At 71.2% G+C, this 17,603-nt stretch overlaps 1 protein-coding gene across 1 annotated transcript in view; it reads left to right on the top strand.

The window, feature by feature from the left end:
* The first annotated feature begins 263 nt into the window (after positions 1–263).
* The window catches only part of ADGRB1 (adhesion G protein-coupled receptor B1), a 51,844-nt gene continuing 34,504 nt past the window's right edge, over positions 264–17,603 (top strand). Inside the window, 18 exon segments of the mRNA XM_054691934.1 lie at positions 264–330; positions 333–722; positions 725–1,042; positions 8,046–8,207; positions 8,851–8,961; positions 9,359–9,523; positions 9,666–9,830; positions 10,115–10,279; positions 10,492–10,656; positions 11,031–11,132; positions 11,400–11,506; positions 11,585–11,779; positions 11,991–12,059; positions 12,437–12,545; positions 15,287–15,430; positions 15,834–15,909; positions 15,993–16,095; positions 16,869–16,912. Of these exon segments, the coding sequence (XP_054547909.1) occupies positions 264–330; positions 333–722; positions 725–1,042; positions 8,046–8,207; positions 8,851–8,961; positions 9,359–9,523; positions 9,666–9,830; positions 10,115–10,279; positions 10,492–10,656; positions 11,031–11,132; positions 11,400–11,506; positions 11,585–11,779; positions 11,991–12,059; positions 12,437–12,545; positions 15,287–15,430; positions 15,834–15,909; positions 15,993–16,095; positions 16,869–16,912 (2,657 nt within the window).

Below are 17,603 nucleotides of genomic sequence, written 5' to 3'. Positions count from 1 at the left end.
CGCCCCCCAGCAGGCCAGGGCCCCAGGGCTCACACAGCCCCCTCCTCTTTCTCTTCCAGCTCTGCTGGCGGACCCCGGGCCTTAGGAGCCTCCTCTGCCCTCCTGGTCCTCTGAGGCCCTCGCCCCTGCTGTCGCCCAGAGCCCCGGCCCCTGGCCCGGACCCCTGCCCGGCCGGTCCCGCTCGCCGCCCGACTTGGCATGTCAAGGCCTGGCCCACGCCTGCCTGCCCAGCCCGCGGAACCCCGGCGGCCCCGCGAGCTAGGATGAGGGGCCAGGCCGCCGCCCCCGGCCCCCGCCGCGTGCTCGCCTCGCTGCTGCTGCTGCTGCTGCTGCTGGGCGCGGGGCGCGGGCGGCCTCGGGGGCAGACGCAGGGCCTGGCGCCGAGTCCTGCGCCACGCTGGTGCAGGGCAAGTTCTTTGGGTACTTCTCGGCGGCCGCCGTGTTCCCCGGCAACGCCTCGCGCTGCTCCTGGACCCTGCGCAACCCCGACCCGCGGCGCTACACGCTGTACATGAAGGTGGCCAAGGCGCCGGCGCCCTGCCGTGGCCCCGGCCGCGTGCGCACCTACCAGTTCGACTCGTTCCTGGAGTCCACGCGCACCTACCTGGGCGTGGAGGGCTTCGACGAGGTGCTGCGGCTGTGCGACCCTTCGGCGCCCCTGGCCTTCCTGCAGGCCAGCAAGCAGTTCCTGCAGATGCTGCACCAGCAGCCGCCCCGCGCCGGCCGCGGCCCCCCGCGGGACCCCCGGGCCCCGGCGACGACTTCTCCGTGGAGTACCTGGTCGTGGGCAACCGCAACCCCAGCCGGGCCGCCTGCCAGATGCTGTGCCGCTGGCTGGACGCCTGTCTGGCCGGCAGCCGCAGCTCCCACCCCTGCGGCATCATGCAGACCCCCTGCGCCTGCCTGGGCGGGGACCCCGGAGACCCTGCTGCGGGGCCCCCGGCACCCCGCGGGGACGTCTGCCTGAGGGACGGCGTGGCCGGTGGGCCTGAGAACTGCCTCACCAGCCTCACGCAGGACCGGGGCGGGGACGGCGCCCCAGGTGAGTGACCGTCTGGGCCACCGTGGGGTGGTGACAGTGCCCCGGGCCCACGCGCCTGGTCAGGGCAGGGCCGGCCGAGCATCGGGGGGAGGAGGAGGGCGTGGACGAGGGTCTGATTTCTCGGGGATGGGGGCATCCGCTGGGAGGCGGGATGAGTCGAGGGCCTCCGGGGGTGTCTGTGTGGACGGGGGAGCCGGATGGACGCCTGCTCACAAAACCGTCTTGAGGCAGAAAATAAGCCTCATGGGATTGAGGGGAGCCGGGACCCCGTGCTCTGCACGGCCTGGCGCCCGGCGGCGAGCTCTGTGAAGCCCCTGGGGTGCAGGTGTGGACTGGGGTGTCCGGGAAGCCAGCAGAAACCCCATCAGGGAGGGGGCACCAGTTGTGCCAGGGCCACCCAACCACCGGTAGAGGGAGGCTGCCCAAGGCAGAGGTCACCATGGCCTTGGAAAGGGAAGCCTGCACCAGGTAGCAGATGGGTGGGTCCCGGGCACAGGGCGGTGGGGCACAGCAGAGTGGAGGGGGCCGGGGACTGGGAGTCGGCTGGGGGGTTGGCCTGCCCTCCCTGGCCCTCCGCCCCGCCCCAGCCTCAGCGCTGCCCGCTCCGCACGGGTGCTGTCCCTGCAGTTGGTGTCTTGGGGCCCGGCCCACGGGGCCTGATTCCCTCAACGCATCCCCGTGAGTGCCAAGGGCAGCAGCCTTGCAGGAAGGGCTGGGACAGCCCAGAGCCTGCCAGGAGGCCAGGGCAGGGGCAGGCTGGCATGACGCCTGGGGGTGCCCATGCGGGGAAGCTCTGGCTGTGCTGAGTACCTACTGTGCGCAGGCTCCAACAGCAGCCGGGCGGCCATGTGGGTGGCACAGGGTCCCTGTGCTAGAGCAGAGGCAGGCGCCGCACCAGCCTGAGATGCAGAGGGGTGTTGCCCACGGGACAAGGAGGGGCCGGGGTGGGCATCCAGGAGGGAGCTGACCTGGCCTGCTCAGGGCAAAACAGCAGGGTACCTGGGCAGGGCTGCTGACCTCGCCGACGTTAGGGACGTGGCATTGGGGCCGGATCACAGTTTCTGGAATGAGGACATCAAATGAGGTGAGAAGCTCGTGTGAGGCCGGGAGAGGGCGGTCTGGAGGCCGGAGTGGGACCCAGTGTGAGGCCTGGGGCGGCAGGCAGGGCCCTGGGCAGAAGCCATGAGGTTCAGCCCGGGGCCGGTGGCACAGGCTGCCCTGGGTGTTGCCACGGCTCCCCTCAGGCCCTCCCCTTCTGAAGGAGAGAGGGAAAATACCTGCTACCCCATGACCTTAGCATGAGGCCTGCGGAGACTGTCCCCACATCTCCCTGGCTCCTGGGCGGCGACAGCCAGGAAAGGGGGCATTTTGCAGGTGGCACGGGGGAATTTGCAGATGGCATCGAGTGGCGCAGAGGAGGGCAGCGCGGGCATGGTTGGCAGGGGTGGGAGGTGTGTGCAGTGTGTGCATGTGGGAGGTACGTGGTGTGCTCGTGCGTGCACGCTGGCTGTGTGCGGGCTGGGAGTGCGCCTGGGTGTGCACAATGTGCTGGGGCGTGGGGGGGTCTGGGCCCCGCGTGGCTGGTGTCCGTGACACTGCCAGACCCAGCGCGGCAGGCCTGGGGCATGGGTGGGGGCACTGGGCCGGCAGCATGGACAGTGGGGTCTGCGCAGCCCAGAGCCACTTGGCCGGTGGCCCCAGGGGCCCTGCAGAGAGCCGCCGCAGCAGGAGCAGCAGGGGCCAGCGTGTCCCCAGCCGTCGGGTGCCACACAGCCACGGGCTCGCGCTCAGGGTCCTGACAGGGCGCCCCACACCCCTGTAGCCCCAGGGCCTTGGCCAGGCTGTTCCTCAGATCCAGCCCCCAGCTTCCCACCCGCCGCCCCCTCAGATTGGGGCCCCTGAGGCTGCCTGAGAGCCAGCCCTGCGCTGGCTGCGTCCCACGGCCGCCTCTGGGGGCGCGGCGTGCTCCCGGCTCGGTGGCGTCTGTTCCTTAGGGCTGGCCTGCTGGGCGGTCAGTGCCACAGAGCGGGAGGGACGCTGGCCAGGGTGTGGGGCAGCGCCTGGTCAGTCCAGGGCGGGCGAGGCGGGAGGGTGAAGGCCAGTGCGCCCCTCCTCTGATTTGAGGGCTGACGCAGGGCGGGCCTCTGGGAGCCCCCAGGCCTTCCACAGCGAGCTGGGCGGGGAGGGGTGTGTGTGCGTGCCCGGTGTGAGTGCCCACGTGTGTGCCAACGTGTGTGCCCAGCATGCGTGCCCGGCGTGAGTGCCCACATACGTGCCCACGTGTGTGCCAACGTGCGTGCCCGGTGTGCGTGCCAGGCGTGAGTGCCCACATGCATGCCCGCGTGCGTGCCCGGCGTGTGTGCCCTCATGTGTGCCCACATGCGTGCCCAGTGTGCATGCCCGCGTGCATGCCCAGTGTGCGTGCCCGCGTGCGTGCGTGCGCTCGCCCAGGCTCGCGGGAGGGGCGGCGCGGCGTCGGCGAGGCCGGGCTGCCGTCGGGGGGCGGCTGGGCACGCGGCGCCGCCGTCTGTCGCCGAGCCCCGTGCCCAGGGCTGGGCGGCGCGGCCGGGGCTGGTGGCCAGGCACGTCCCTCATCCCGGCGGGCACCAAGCAGGTGGCCCGGGCCGGCCGTGGCCCACTTTCCGCCGGCCCGGGCCGTGCCAGCGCCACCTGGCCACGTCAGCCCGGCCGCAGCGGGCAGCCCGGGTGATCGCGCGCTGGCCACGGCCTTTCTCTCGAGGGTTCTTTTAAATATTCATGTTTTAATTAAAGAATTTTATTGTGGAAGGGCCGGAGGGTGATGAAAAGCTGCGTCCTGGGGCTGCGGGCGGGGGGCGCCACCGCATTGGCAGGAGGGCTGGGGCTGGACGCCCGAGGGGGGCGGCAGACGTGGGGGGGCACAAATCAGGGTAACCAGCCCCTGAGGGCACCTGGGGGACCCCTGGGCCTTCAGGCTGCCCACATGGACATGGCGCCTCCTGCCCGCCCCAGAAGCGGAACCGCTGCAGTTGGGGGGGCGGGGGAGCCGCCGGCCGCGGGGTGTGCGCGCCCGTGGGGGCCAGGGGCGCGCTGGGAGCAGCGGCTGGGCCCCTGCGGGCCTGGGAGGGCTGCGGGGGGCTGTCCTGTCCCCTGGGGCGCCATTGCGGGGGCGCCAGGGGGGAACCTGGCTGCCCCGGGACAGGCCTGGACCTCCCTAACTTGACCAGCCTGGGGGTCCCCCGGCGCCAACCCGCCGGGCCGCGGCTGCGGGCGGGGGCGGCCCCTGCTGGGCCAGAGCGGAAGCGCCGCCGCCTCCTGGGGGTCCCCGAGCCCGGGAGGCCGAGCAGCGCCGCCCCCGGGACTCCCGCCGTTGGACTTGGGGCCCAGGGGCTGGGGGGCCACGGCCTCCAGGCTGCGGCGCCAGGACGGGAGGGAGGCCGGAGGCCCAGCCGCTCGCAGCGCCCTCTCCGGGGTGGCCGGGCTGCCAGGCCGCCGTTAATTGGCCCCATTCATGCCCTAATGAGATGGAAATGAGGCGGCGGACAGAGGGGCATTGAGCCCTGGAAGAATGGCCGCCTCTTTCCGGCCTGGAGGGGCAGCCCACCCCCAGCCCTGCCCACTCCTGCGCTGCCCCCTCGCCACCCAGAAGCGCCCCGGCACCCCGCCCTGGCAGCTAAGGCCGCTGCGGCTCGCGGGCCAGGGCTGCCACCAGCGCGGGGGGCCAGGCCTTCACCCCGCCCGGCCGGTGTCGCGGGTGGCACGGGGAGGGGCGCCACAGCCACAGGGCACCTCTTCCCGGCGGCCTGGTGGGGCCCAGCCCGGCCAGGGGCTCAAAGTGTGGAGGGACTCGGAGACCCTGGCCAGGGCTGGGCTCGGGCTGGCCGGGGTCGGCTTCAGGGTGACCTGGGTCAGGATGTGACCAGGGCCGGGGAGACAAGGGCCCACGCGTGACCCTCGCGCAGCGTGTGCGGTTCCGGCTGGGCCTGCGGGCCGGTCCCCTCAGCGGCCCCTCCTTGGCTGCGTCCCGCCTCCCGCCCCTCCCCCACGCGTGCTCACCACCTGGGTCACCAAGGTAACCAGCCGGGAATCGTGGGTGTTCTGGCAGCCGAGGCCTAACCTGAGTCTCTCCTGAAAGGCAGAGCTCCGCTGCCGTTGCCATGGGAACCGAGTGGCATCCTCGGAGGAGCCTGGCTTGGTCACCCTCTCTCCCACCCACCGCCAGTCTCCACGTCATTGGGTGTCCACGTGGGGGCTGGGCCTGGGCCCCGGGAATAGGCGGCCTGGCCTGTGCGGGTCCCCAGGCCCGTGCTCTGGGCAGGACGGCGGGGCCTCGACAGGTGAGACCCTGGGCAGGCCCCTGCATCCCGGCCGGCCGCCTCGCGGCCATGGGGGGCACCCTGCGGCGTGTGGGCCCGGCCAGCCCCAGCCCTTGACCAGGGACACCTGGGCCGCCCGCTGCTCCACCAGGTGGCTGGGCTCATGGCTGCGGCGGGCAACCTGACCGGGCGGGCAGGGGCAGCCAGAGGGCGGCCCCACTTCAGCACCCCTCCCTGGTCCTTCCACCACCTTAGCAGCTCCCGGTCAGGGCGCTTAGGTAGCTCCTCCAGCTTAGGGTGCTCCCAGCACGGAGACCCTGGCACACACAGCCTGCTCTCGGCAGGCCTCCGGGGTGACCTTGCCAGCCCCCAGTTTCTTCCACCGTAAGAGGCGGAAAGGTTGCCTCCCGGGTGGACAGGTTTCCGGTTCCCGTGTACCGAGGCGCCTGCCAGGGCAGGGCCCACGGGGCGTGGGGGTCAGGACACCCTGCCCCGGGTGCAGCCTGGGAGAGCGCCACAGGGGCGGGGGCCCCCTTCCTGGGAGGGGTCGCTACTCGCGCCGCTTCCCGGGCGGGGGCACGTTCCATGGGCCTGGGTCTCCCACCTGGACAGTGGGGCCAGCGAGGGAGGGCTCCCTGCAGCTCAGACCAGGAGGGGCCGGGGCCAGGCCCTTGACCCCCGAGGCGGGCCCCGCCCTGGGCCCGGACAGCGCCAGGGGGCTGCGTGGATCGGGGCGCGGGGCCTTTGCGAGCCCTGCTGTGCGGCCGGGAGGCTCGCGGTCGATGTCGCTCCGGGGGCTCTCACGGCCCTCGCTGCCGAGCCAGGGACAGGCCGGCTTCCTCAGTGTTTCCTGTTGTCTCCGCGTCGCCCCCCCAGGGACGCGCCCCTCCAGCCCTCGCCCCTCAGTGAGGTGTCCCCATCGACACCCGCGCGCCCCGCTCTGGCCAGGGCGGGGGTCGCAGGCGCCCCGGAAGGCCAGGGCGCCGGCCCAGGTGGCGGCGGGAGGGCGGGACGAGCCTGAGTTTTCACTCGCGCCCCCACACCCCAAAGGCAGGTGGGTGAGGACTGAGCCCGCACTCCAGGCCCGAGGTCTGGGCACCTTGGCCTGTGTGCCCAGTGCCAGCGCGGGCCTGCACCCGGGATGACCTTGGGCAAGGCGCTGGGCCTCGGGGGCCCAGGGAGAGGTGGGACCTGGGGGTGCTCTGAGGGAACAGCGTGCAGAGGCTCTGCAGCAGAATCCGGGCCGGGGGCTCCCGTTCCCACACTACCTGCCCTGGCAGAACGAGCCCACCTGCCGGCACTGGGCCGCCCCTCCCGCCCTGCTGCATTCCTTGGCCCCTGGCGCCCTCTGCTGGCCGGTCTGAGCACAGGCGCAGGGGCTCCTGCCTGGACAGTTTGCTGCAAGTCAAAGGGGTTCTCTGGGGTGCACTCCAACCCCATCTTGCACCCACCCACCCTTTCTGGCCCTTTGCCATGTGCTGCCAGACCCTCTTCCCCGGCAAGGACAGCTGTTCTCTTCAGCTGAGGCCTGAAGGCCAGGGCAGGGCGGCCTTGACCACCCCATGGCTGGGGGGGTGGTTCTTGGGCTCCAGCCTCCCTCCTGCTGGGACCCCCTGTTCTCCCTCGGGGACCCCTGCAGTCCTCCTCACCCCATGGGGTGGGGCCTGCCACCAGCCGCAGTCAGCCGGGGTGCCGGGACCTCCCTGCAGGCCAGGCATGCCCGCCCCAGGGCACAGCCGCATGGGACGGCGTCCAGCCCAGTGGGTGGGGGTCCCGTGCGAGCACGGCTGGCCTGGGGCTATCCCTGGCCACCTCGGACTGGGTGGCGTGAGTGAGTGTGGCCAGAGTTGGCACCTTATTGATAGGCCTGGCCCGGCTTCTCTGGGAGCGCAGGGGTGGAGGCCAGGTGGGCAGCAGGGTGGCAGTGCCCCAGATACAGCCTCACGCTCTGGCTGAGAGGGGGTGCCTCCTGCTGCACCCCTCCGTGCTTCCCAGTGCTGTCGGGCTCCGTGTCCCCGGTGGCACACAGGCCACCAAGGGGTTCGGGCTCTCAAAGGTCGCTGGGGTAGAGGAAGACCTGGGAGACAGCTGGCCGAGGTCAGAGCGGGGCCCGGGGGACCTGGTCCCCAGGCTCCCTCTGCACTCAGTGCCGGCTTGACAGGGCGTGGGGGTCCCGGCTCTGCTGTGCCCTGGGTCACTCCTGGTCACTCCTTTTCCCCTCGTGGGGCAAAGAACACACAGGTCAGCCTCTGAGGGCCCACTGGGAGGGGTCCGAGGGTCTGTGCCCAGGAAAGAGGGCCTCAGCAAAATGGGGTTCTTGGGGAACCAGGCATCCACTGGGGTGGCTCCATTCATTCTTCAGACCCATCTGGAGTCCAGCTGGGTCCATCCCCCATCCTGGGCCAGTAGAGACCCTGGCAGAGGTGCCTTCACAGCAGTAGGGTGCTGTGAGCTGACACCCCAGGGGCACGCTGCCAGCCACCTGGGCACTGCCTCCTATGGCCTTCCCTGGGCACCCCCACCCTGCCAGCGTCTGCCTCACACCAGGTCACACACACCAGCGGGCACGCGGCCTCCTGGCTTGACCCTCCAGGCTGGCTGGGCTGGTCCGGCATGATGGGGTCTGTCCTGGTGGGTTCCTGTGCCCCATACTCCTGCCTGGGAGACCACGGCGCACCCTGAGCCACAGCCGCCCTCTGTGCCCCCAGGTGGCTGGAAGCTGTGGTCCCTGTGGGGCGAGTGCACGCGGGACTGCGGGGGCGGCCTGCAGACGAGGACGCGCACCTGCCTGCCCGCGCCGGGCGTGGAGGGCGGCGGCTGCGAAGGGGTGCTGGAGGAGGGCCGCCTGTGCAACCGCAAGGCCTGCGGCCGTGAGTGCGCCCACGGCGGGCCCAGGGGTGGGCGGCGCCAGCGGGAGGCGGGGTCAGCGGAGGGGCAGCAGGCCAGGGGCGGGGCAGGGGCCTGTGCAGGTGAGGGCCCAGGAGCAGCGGCTGGGCCCGGAGTTAGGTGAGACTGGATGGGACTAACATCTCCCCTGCGCGCTGGGAATTTGGGGGCGCAGGCGGAAGGCTCTCCAGCCCCAGCCAGATCCCCCAGTGCCGTCCTGTCTCCGGGATGCATCTTTCTAGTCAGACGCATCTTGGTAGACGCATCTCTGATGACCTCATGCATTTTTTAGCTGGTTCCATAGGGTTCCATCAAGTGATAACGAGCCCGGCGTTCTTCCGTTGTCCTCCCTCGAGGAGCCTTCCTGCACAGGACGGGGCAGGCCGGTGGGGGCCGAGCAGGGCAGTCACTCCCGCTCGCTGTGCTGCTGGCGAGGGGGGCGCAGAGCAGCGGCCAGACAAGGGTTGGCATCAAGTGGGGGGAGGCAGAGCTCCGGCCTCAGGTTTCTCAGCTGCCCGAGGGGCCAGCCCAACCCCGCTGCGCCGGGGGGCTGAGGGCCCAGGTCAGAGCGGCGACCTCGAGCCGCAGGGCGGGCGCAGCCGGACTCTGACCGCAGCCCTCCTGCAGCGGCGGGGCGCGCCGGCTCCCGAAGCCAGTCCCTGCGCTCCACCGACGCGCGGCGCCGCGACGAGCTGGGGGACGAGCTGCAGCAGTTCGGGTTCCCGGCCCCGCAGACAGGTGAGCTGCGAGGGGTCGGAGATGCTGCCGCGCGGGCGGCTGGCGTCGGGAACGGGACCTGGGGCAAATGCTGTCGGGTATTCGTTGCTGCCAATTCTAGGCAATAACTAATAACTCACCGTCATCAGACTAAGCTCTTAGGCGCCAGGCTCTTGTCTCCGCGCAGGCCAGGGTGCTGGCCAGGGGCCTGCGGGGGCCAGACCCCAGGGACCCCTCCACGGCAGGGCTGCCCGGGTTCCAACCTTGTAGGGGGAGGGGCGAGTCCTTGGCGAGGTCAGCCCCGGGCTTCAAGGCCGCTGCCTGTCCTGCGGGCGCAGCCTGCAGCCAGCTCGGCGGCCCGTCCCGGCACCTGGCAGCCGCAGCGCAGGCCGGTGACGCCGCAGGTCTGGGCCGGCAGGTGACCCCGCGGCCGAGGAGTGGTCCCCGTGGAGCGTGTGCTCCAGCACCTGCGGCGAGGGCTGGCAGACCCGCACGCGCTTCTGCGTGTCCTCCTCCTACAGCACGCAGTGCAGCGGGCCCCTGCGCGAGCAGCGGCTGTGCAACAACTCGGCGGTGTGTCCAGGTGGGCGCGCGCGGGGGCGGGGCCGCGGGGGAGGGTGTCGGGGGCTGGGGAAGGGCCTCAGGGGCCAGGCGAGCGCCGGGGTGCGGGACAGCCGGGCAGCCGTGGTCACCAAGAGCAGCGGAGCCCTGTGGTCCCTCCTCAGTGCACGGCGCCTGGGACGAGTGGTCGCCCTGGAGCCTCTGTTCTAGCACCTGTGGCCGCGGCTTCCGGGACCGCACCCGAACTTGCAGGCCCCCCCAGTTCGGAGGCAACCCCTGTGAAGGCCCTGAGAAGCAAACCAAGTTCTGCAACATAGCGCTGTGCCCTGGTAGGTCAGAGGGAGGGCGCGGGCCGGGCTTGCAGGAAGGCAGGAGGGCCGCTGCGGCTGACCAGCCCGGGAGCGGGTTTGGCCTCCACCGGCGGGCGCTGGGGCCCGAGCCTGTCGCCAGGAGGTTGGGAACTCCGCGGCCTCGCACACTCGCGCCACCGCGCAGGGCGGGGGTCCCCGGGAGTGACGGCGCCCGTGTCCACCTGCGTGGGGCAGAGGGGCCGGCGGGGCGTCGCGCCGGTGTTCACGCCGGCCGCCTGTCCTTGCTCCCCCGGGCCGGGCAGTGGATGGAAACTGGAACGAGTGGTCCAGCTGGAGCGCGTGCTCGGCCAGCTGCTCCCAGGGCCGGCAGCAGCGCACGCGGGAGTGCAACGGACCTTCCTATGGGGGCGCCGAGTGCCAGGGCCACTGGGTGGAGACGCGAGACTGCTTCCTGCAGCAGTGCCCAGGTCGGGGGCGCCCGGGGGGCTGGGGCTCCGTGGGGCGGGGCGGGCACCGCGTGGGGGGGCGCCGGGGGGCGGGCACCGGCCTATGGCGCATCCACTTGAGCTCCGGTTTCTCCTGGTCCCGACCCCCCCGCGGCCTCCCGCTCCCGTGCCCTGGACGCCGGCACCTCCGGCCGCCGCGCTGCGTCTCCCTCCGCGGCCCGCCGGGCCCGCAGTGGACGGGAAGTGGCAGGCCTGGGCGACGTGGGGCGGCTGCAGCGTCACCTGCGGGGGCGGCACGCAGCGGCGGGAGCGCTTCTGCTCGGGGCCCTTCTTCGGGGGAGCCGCCTGCCAGGGCCCCCAGGACGAGCACCGGCAGTGCGGCGCGCAGCGGTGTCCGGGTGAGGCCCTCGCCCCGGGGCGGCCGGGCGCGCGGCTGGGGCGCGGGTCAGGGCGTGGGTCAGGAGGCGTGGTCCAGGGGCGTGGCTCCGGGGGCGTGGCTCCGGGGGCGTGGCTAGGGCGTGGCTCCGGGGCGTGGCTAGGGCGTGGCTCCGGGGCAAACTAGAGGCGTGGCTCCGGGGGCGTGGCTAGGGCGTGGCTCCGGGGCAAACTAGAGGCGTGGCTCCGGGGCGTGGCTCCGGGGCGTGGCTGGGGCGTGGCTCCGGGAGGCGTGGCTAGGGGCGCGGCTCAGGGCGCCTGAGCCTGGTGGGTGCGCAGGGGATGGGGCCCCGCCTCCCCCCTCCCCGCCCGGCCCCCTCACTGCCCCGGCCCGCAGAGCCGCACGAGATCTGCGACGAGGACGGCTTCGGCACCGTCGTCTGGAAGGAGACCCCGGCGGGAGAGGTGGCCGCAGTCCGGTGCCCTCGAAATGCCACGGGTGAGGGCCCGGGGCGCGTCGTGGGGCCCCGCCCCACGGAGGCTGCGGGGCCGTCCGCGCCCGCCGGGGCAGCGGGGCCGCGGCGCTGGGGGCGGGCCGCGCCCGTGTCCGAGCGCCCACCCGGCGCCGGCGGGCAGAGCCCCCCGTCCCCGCTTAGGGGAGCCGAGGCCGGAGACGCGCAGCCCCGGCCCGGGCGGGGGGGGCGCGGGGGCGCGGGGGCCGCGGGGCGAGCCGGCTCCCCGGCGGGGCTGACCCGCGTGTCCGCAGGCCTCATCCTGCGCCGCTGCGAGCTGGACGAGGACGGCGTGGCCTACTGGGCGCCCCCCACCTACGTGCGCTGCGTGTCCATCGACTACCGCAACATCCAGATGATGGTGAGGCCCCCGCCGGCCCGGGGCGGGCGCGCAGGCCCCCGCGGCCCCGCAGGCACAGCCTCCCTCTCGCCTCCCCAGACGCGGGAGCACCTGGCCAAGGCCCAGCGCGGCCTGCCCGGCGAGGGGGTCTCGGAGGTCATCCAGACCCTGGTGGAGATCTCCCAGGACGGGACCAGCTACAGCGGGGACCTGCTCTCCACCATCGACGTCCTGAGGAACATGACCGAGATCTTCCGCAGGGCCTACTACAGCCCCACCCCCGGGGACGTGCAGGTGGGCCCCGGGCAGCAGGGCGGGCAGCCTGGGCGCCGGGAGGACCTCGCCGGGCCTGGATCAGCCTGACCTGGCCGTGGGCTGGGCCCTGACCCCACCTCACGGAACCAAAACCCTGGTCGCCCCGGCCCCGGCCCCGGCCCTGGTCACACGCTGACCCCTGACCCTGGTGCGTTCTCTGCTCCCCGGCCCCTCCTGCTCGTCTTCCCAGAACTTTGTCCAGATCATCAGCAACCTGCTGGCTGAGGAGAACCGAGACAAGTGGGAGGAGGCCCAGCTGGTATGGACGTGGACTGAGCGCGGCACGGGCCACCCCAAGGGCTCTGGGTTTGGGTGCAGCCGGCCTCCCGCGGGCGCGACTGGAGGAGGTGGCTCCCCTGAGTTCCGTCCCACCTGAACGGGGCCGCTAGAGGACGCGGCGCAGGACCAGGGCCGCCGAGGGAGGGCCCGCCGTCCTGTCCTCGGCCCCGCCCGCTGTCCTCCCCAGCGGGCCCCGTCCACGAGGCTCAGTGTTGTGGCCCACGAGGGTGGGTGCTCGAGGCCCCGCCCTGCTGCCACCCGCGGTGCTGGGTGGGACGGGAGAAGGGAGGCGGGGCACCCGTGTCCTGGCTGCGGCCTGGGGCTCCCTCTCTGAGGCCCTGTCCCCGCCGCCCCCAGATGGGCCCCAACGCCAAGGAGCTCTTCCGGCTGGTGGAGGACTTCGTGGACGTCATCGGCTTCCGCATGAAGGACCTGCGGGACGCATACCAGGTGACAGACAACCTGGGTAAGGCGTGCCCGCCCATGCAGACCCCACGCTGCAGGCCCTTCCTGCCTCGGTTCCCATCTTTAGACACAGTGGCCAGGCCGCAGGCAGCACCGGGCCGGTTCTGAGCCCAGTTCTGCTCACGGACCCGCATCCCGTGGGCCCAGTCTGCAGTGACCCTGGGTGGGGGGGCGTGGGGACCCAGATCAGGTCCTGGAAGCCTGGGCACGCTGGGAACCCCAGACTGCTGCCCGCCCTGGCTTGCACCCCCTGGGGCAGGGCCCACTGCTGTTCACCCCGGTGCCCTCTGCTGGGGCACCTCAGGATTTGAAAGCAGGTCGGTGCTGGCACCTCTTCTCTTGCCTCCACCCCAGAGGCATCAGGTCGGAGGGGCCCCCCAACCTCTGAAATGGGCCAGCAGTGCTCACTTTCTGGGGGTGCAGAGGACAGGCAGGCCTGAACCGGGTGGTCCAGGTGACCGTCGTTACACATCCCACAGTTGTACTCGAGTGTCACCAGTGTCCCCTTGAATAGCTTTCATGGCCACATTCCTCAGATTCGCCCTATCTAGAGACACCTTCCAGACTTTGCACTGGTCAGTGCAGTGTCCATCTTCCCAGTGGGACCCAGGAGTGGGTGCTGGCCCCAACAGCGATCCAAGCACACCCAGGAGGGAGGTTGTCACCTTTGTGGAGACTTTCTACCTTTAGTGATGTGCCCAAGACTCCCTGCACTAACAGACGGGAGGCGTGGAGTGACCTGGGAGGCTGGGATGAACACCCCTATATTTGCTACCCTGGAGGTTTGCAGAGCTCGGGACCGGCCTTCCACCTCAGGAGCTCAGGGTCCCAAAACTCAGCCAGAGCTGAGATCTTTAGGCCAGCGTCACCATCCTTATCGTTGGACCCCAGACTCAGGCCTGGGGCCAGGTACTATGGAGAGCCCCTGGTGCTGGGGTCAGCGGCCCAGGCTGGTTGGTTTGTGCTTGGACCATCTCTGAGATGCTGCCTCCTCTCTGCCCCCTTCCTTGCCTGGCTGAGCCCCCACTTTTAGTGAGAGCAACTGACCTGAGGGGGCTTTTGTGGGACCATGTGGTATGTGCCTAGGAGACCAGCTGGCAGTCGCTGTGGACCTCCTGCCAGACTTCACTGTGGTGCGGCTCTGGACACCCAGCACCCTGGGGGCCCCCAGACCTGACACCGACCCCACCTGGGGAGCTGTCCTAAGCAGATGACCCTTCAGACCAGCCCCTGGATGCGAGGGAGGTGTGGGCTCCCCCAGTCACCCTGCCAAGACATTCATCACCCTGCCGTCCACACGCCGGATACCCCTACCCCAAGGGTGCCGCGCACCACCGGGGCACACCCCAACACACCCACCACGCTGCACACTACACACACCAAACACACACACACACCATAGACACCACAACCACACGCACCACACATACCACAGGCCACAGACACAACACACATACACGCACATACGCACACACCCCACACACACCTCCACACATCCCACGCATACCACAGGCCACAGATACCACATTCACCACAGACAGCACACACATACACACACCCCCCACGCACACACAACACACACCCCACACACAACACAAATACCACATTGACTACGCACCACATCTCACCCGCCCACGCTCCATGTGCCCCTCTCCTGCCCCCCGCCCCCCGCGGGCCCATGGTCATTGTCGCAGCCCCAGGCCTGCCTCCTGCCCTCAGGGCTCCTTCCCCTACCAGGGCAGTCCCGCCGCAGCCCCGGACCCCTGGCCCCACGCTCCTCAGGCGCCTGCTGTCTGGTCTGGACCTCCGTGCCGACCCAACGCCAGCACCGCTCCCCATCACCGTGCCCCCCCTGGAGTGGCCGGTGTCCACCCAGGCTCCCTCCCAAGCCCCGGCCCCGCGCTCCTCCCAGGGAGCGGCCCAGGGACTCCTCATCCTCTGAGGCCCGCACACCTACCCTCCAGGCTGCCCCCTCGCGTCCATCTGGACGAGTCCTGGCCCACTTGCCCTGAGTCCAGCCGCCCCACGGGCCATGGTGCTCAGACACCCTGCCGGGACCTCCTGCTGTCCCAGCCCCGCGTCCCTTGCGCTGACCCCACGCCCACGTCCCCATTCCTGTCCGCCCTCCCACGCTCACCTGGGATTCGACCCCGCGGGATGCCGAGGCCGGGCCAGGCAGAGCCCTTAGCCTGGGGGCTCGGGCGCCAGGGTCTCCCAGCAAGCAGATGGGAGGAGAGGCTGCCACGTCCATGACTGGCCTCTGGTCAGCCCAAACACTCAGTGCCGCCATTGGTGCCTCCCGGGGGGCTGGGCCCTCTGCCGCCCCTCTCAGGGTGCTTTACCAGGGTCTCCCCTCCCTGCATCCCCCACCACAGACCTGAGTGAAGAGCCCACCTCTGATGCCTTCTGAGCCCCTGCCTGGGGCTCCTGCTGGGCAGGGCCTGCGAGGGCCAGCCCCACACCCAGCCCATGACTGCTGCCCCTCGCTGTCTCCCATGGGGCCTGTGTGGGGTCAGTGTCCATGCTGGGGGAGCTGGCCTGCGGCTGAGAGCTGGGGCTGCCAGAGAGGGGGCACCGCTGGGGCCTTGGGCCTCGTGGCGAGTGTGGGACCAGGCAGAAACCTGGCCAGGTGTGCCCACGTGTCCCCTCAGCCGCAACTGCCCACTCCCAGCTCCTCAGGCCACAGCTGTGCTCTGTCTCCTGTCTCTGTCTCTCTCGGGCTCCTCCCGTCTCCCACCCCAGTCCTCAGCATCCACAAGCTCCCGGCCAGCGGAGCCACGGACATCAGCTTCCCCATGAAGGGCTGGCGGGCCACGGGCGACTGGGCCAAGGTGCCAGAGGACAGGGTCACTGTGTCCAAAAGCGTCTTCTCCACAGGACTGGCTGGTGAGGGGCCTGGGGCGACAGGGGCCCTCACGAGAGACTTAGGCCCCAGGATCTGAGGGCCTGCCCCCGGGGGTGGCCCTGGGGCTGACCTGCTGCCTCAAGGGCCAGGATGGCATCTGCTTCATCCAAATGGTGGCCGCTCCTCCAGGAGGGCCTCCCTGCCCTCCCTGTGTTCAGAGGCCTTGGGGCCCAGGAAGAGGTGCCATGCCCGGCCTGCCCCAGCTCTTGGGGTCCCCTGGGCTGCCGCCCGCTCTCTGACCCCACGTGGCATCCCAGGTGGCTCCCGCTCCTGCTAGGGCTGGACGTGGGGAGGCGGGTGTGGGGCGCCTCCCTCTGGGGGACACACGCCCCTGCCGAGCAGCTCCGGCCTGGCGCCGGGAGGGCTGACACTGCTGTCTTGCAGAGGCTGACGACTCGGCCGTGTTTGTGGTCGGCACGGCGCTCTACCGGAACCTGGGCAGCTTCCTGGCCCTGCAGAGGTGGGCTCCGCGCGGGCAGGCCCTGAGGAGGCAGCGCGGGATGGGTGCGGCCGGGCACTGGGCCTGACTCCCCTGTTCCCCAGGAACACCACGGTCCTGAACTCCAAGGTCATCTCAGTGACCGTGAAGCCCTCACCTCGCTCCCTCCTCACTCCCCTGGAGATTGAGTTCGCCCACATGTACAATGTGAGTGCCACGCGCGTGTGCGTGCTTCTGGGCTCCTCCCTCCCGTGCCACCTCCACCCGAGTGGGCAGGGACGGGGTGTCAGAGGCGGGAGCTACCCAAGCTCAGGGAGCTGGACATGGGGCTGGAACTGCCCCAGCCATTGTGACCCAGGCCCGGGTCGAGGTGCCACCCCGTGGGCCCCACGGCCCCACCCCTCCAGGTTTCCTCCAGGTCGCCACCAGCCCCCCGCAGACCCGGGGGTGGCCGCCTGGTCACCCGCCAGGACTGGGAGTAGGATGAACAGGCCCTGCTCCTTCTGCTGTTTGATCTCAGCCAGTGGCTCAGCCTCTCTGTGCCTCAGCGCCCTCCCTTGCCGAGTGGGCCAAGCCGGCTGGGCGAGGGCTGACCCACAAGTGCAGCACCCATGGCCCTGGCGAGCACTCACTCTCCCCCGGGGCTGGGCCTCGGCTGAGCTGCGCCTGCCCACCTGCTCGCAACCCTCAGGGCTCCGGGAGGGTCTCCCCATCACGCCACTTTGCATGAAGTTGACCAGCCGCTGAGGCATCTGGGCATAGCCACTGCCCAGCCCCACTCAGAGGGGCCGGGGGCCACCCACAAGGAGTGGAGGGCTGGCCAATCCCTTCCCTGATCTGGCCCCTAGCACCACCCTCGGCTCCCTGGGGTGTGTCTGCACAGCACAGGCAGAGCACTCTGCGCCCTGTGGGTGGGTCCGCAGCCTGGGTCAGGGGTCTCCCAGCGGGAGGCGGGCCTGACTCCTCCCCTCCCCCCCCAGGGCACCACCAACCAGACCTGCATCCTGTGGGACGAGTCGGACGTGTAAGTGCGCTGGGCCCTGGGCCCCGGGGCCTCCGGGAGGGCTTTGGTGCGCTCTGCCGCTGAGGCCTGCCAGGCCCGCCCCTCCCAGGACAGCCGCGGGGCGGGCGGGGCCTCTGCTGCTCTGAGGCTCTGCCCACGGGCTCCCCGTCCAGCCAGTGGTCGCCACTGGCTGCCTGTTCCGTGCCAGCAGGGTGGGCAGGGGGCCGCTGTGCTGCCATGGAGCTCCCCGTGTGGGTCCCCTGAACAGAGTCCTCCTATGCGGTGCGGCTGGGGCGCCTAATGGGTCCGGGAAGAGCTTGTGCAAAGGCTTCAAAGTGGGAGTGGCCCGAGGGGTGAGGAGGGCAGAACTGGGGAGCAAGGGGGCAGAGAGCTTGGTGCTGGCCTCACCCCCAAGCTGTGTCTGTGGTTTGGGGCACATCGGGAAGGTGTGGCAGGGTGCCGGGCCCTGCCTGCTGGGCCCCTCCGGGCCGGCCGGGGTGCAGGCGCCAGTCCCTCGCTCCGGACAGGGCCGGGACTCCCCACAGGCGGCAGCGGCTGAGCGCAGGCGGGAGGGTCGCGGGAGTGGTCGGGTGTGGGCGCAGATGGGGCTGCAAGGGTCTTGGTTGCGGGGTCTGAGTGTCGGGAACTACAGAAGGTGTCACAATGGGGTCGTCACTGCTCGCCCATCGGCCCCCCAGCCTTCCTCCAGCCC

The sequence above is a fragment of the Talpa occidentalis genome, unplaced genomic scaffold (assembly GCF_014898055.3).
Source record: "Talpa occidentalis isolate TD23 unplaced genomic scaffold, MPIMG_talOcc4v2.1, whole genome shotgun sequence".
Taxonomy (NCBI): domain Eukaryota; kingdom Metazoa; phylum Chordata; class Mammalia; order Eulipotyphla; family Talpidae; genus Talpa; species Talpa occidentalis.
The sequence above is the reverse complement of the archived record's forward strand: the minus strand, read 5'-3'. Positions and strand labels throughout refer to the sequence as shown.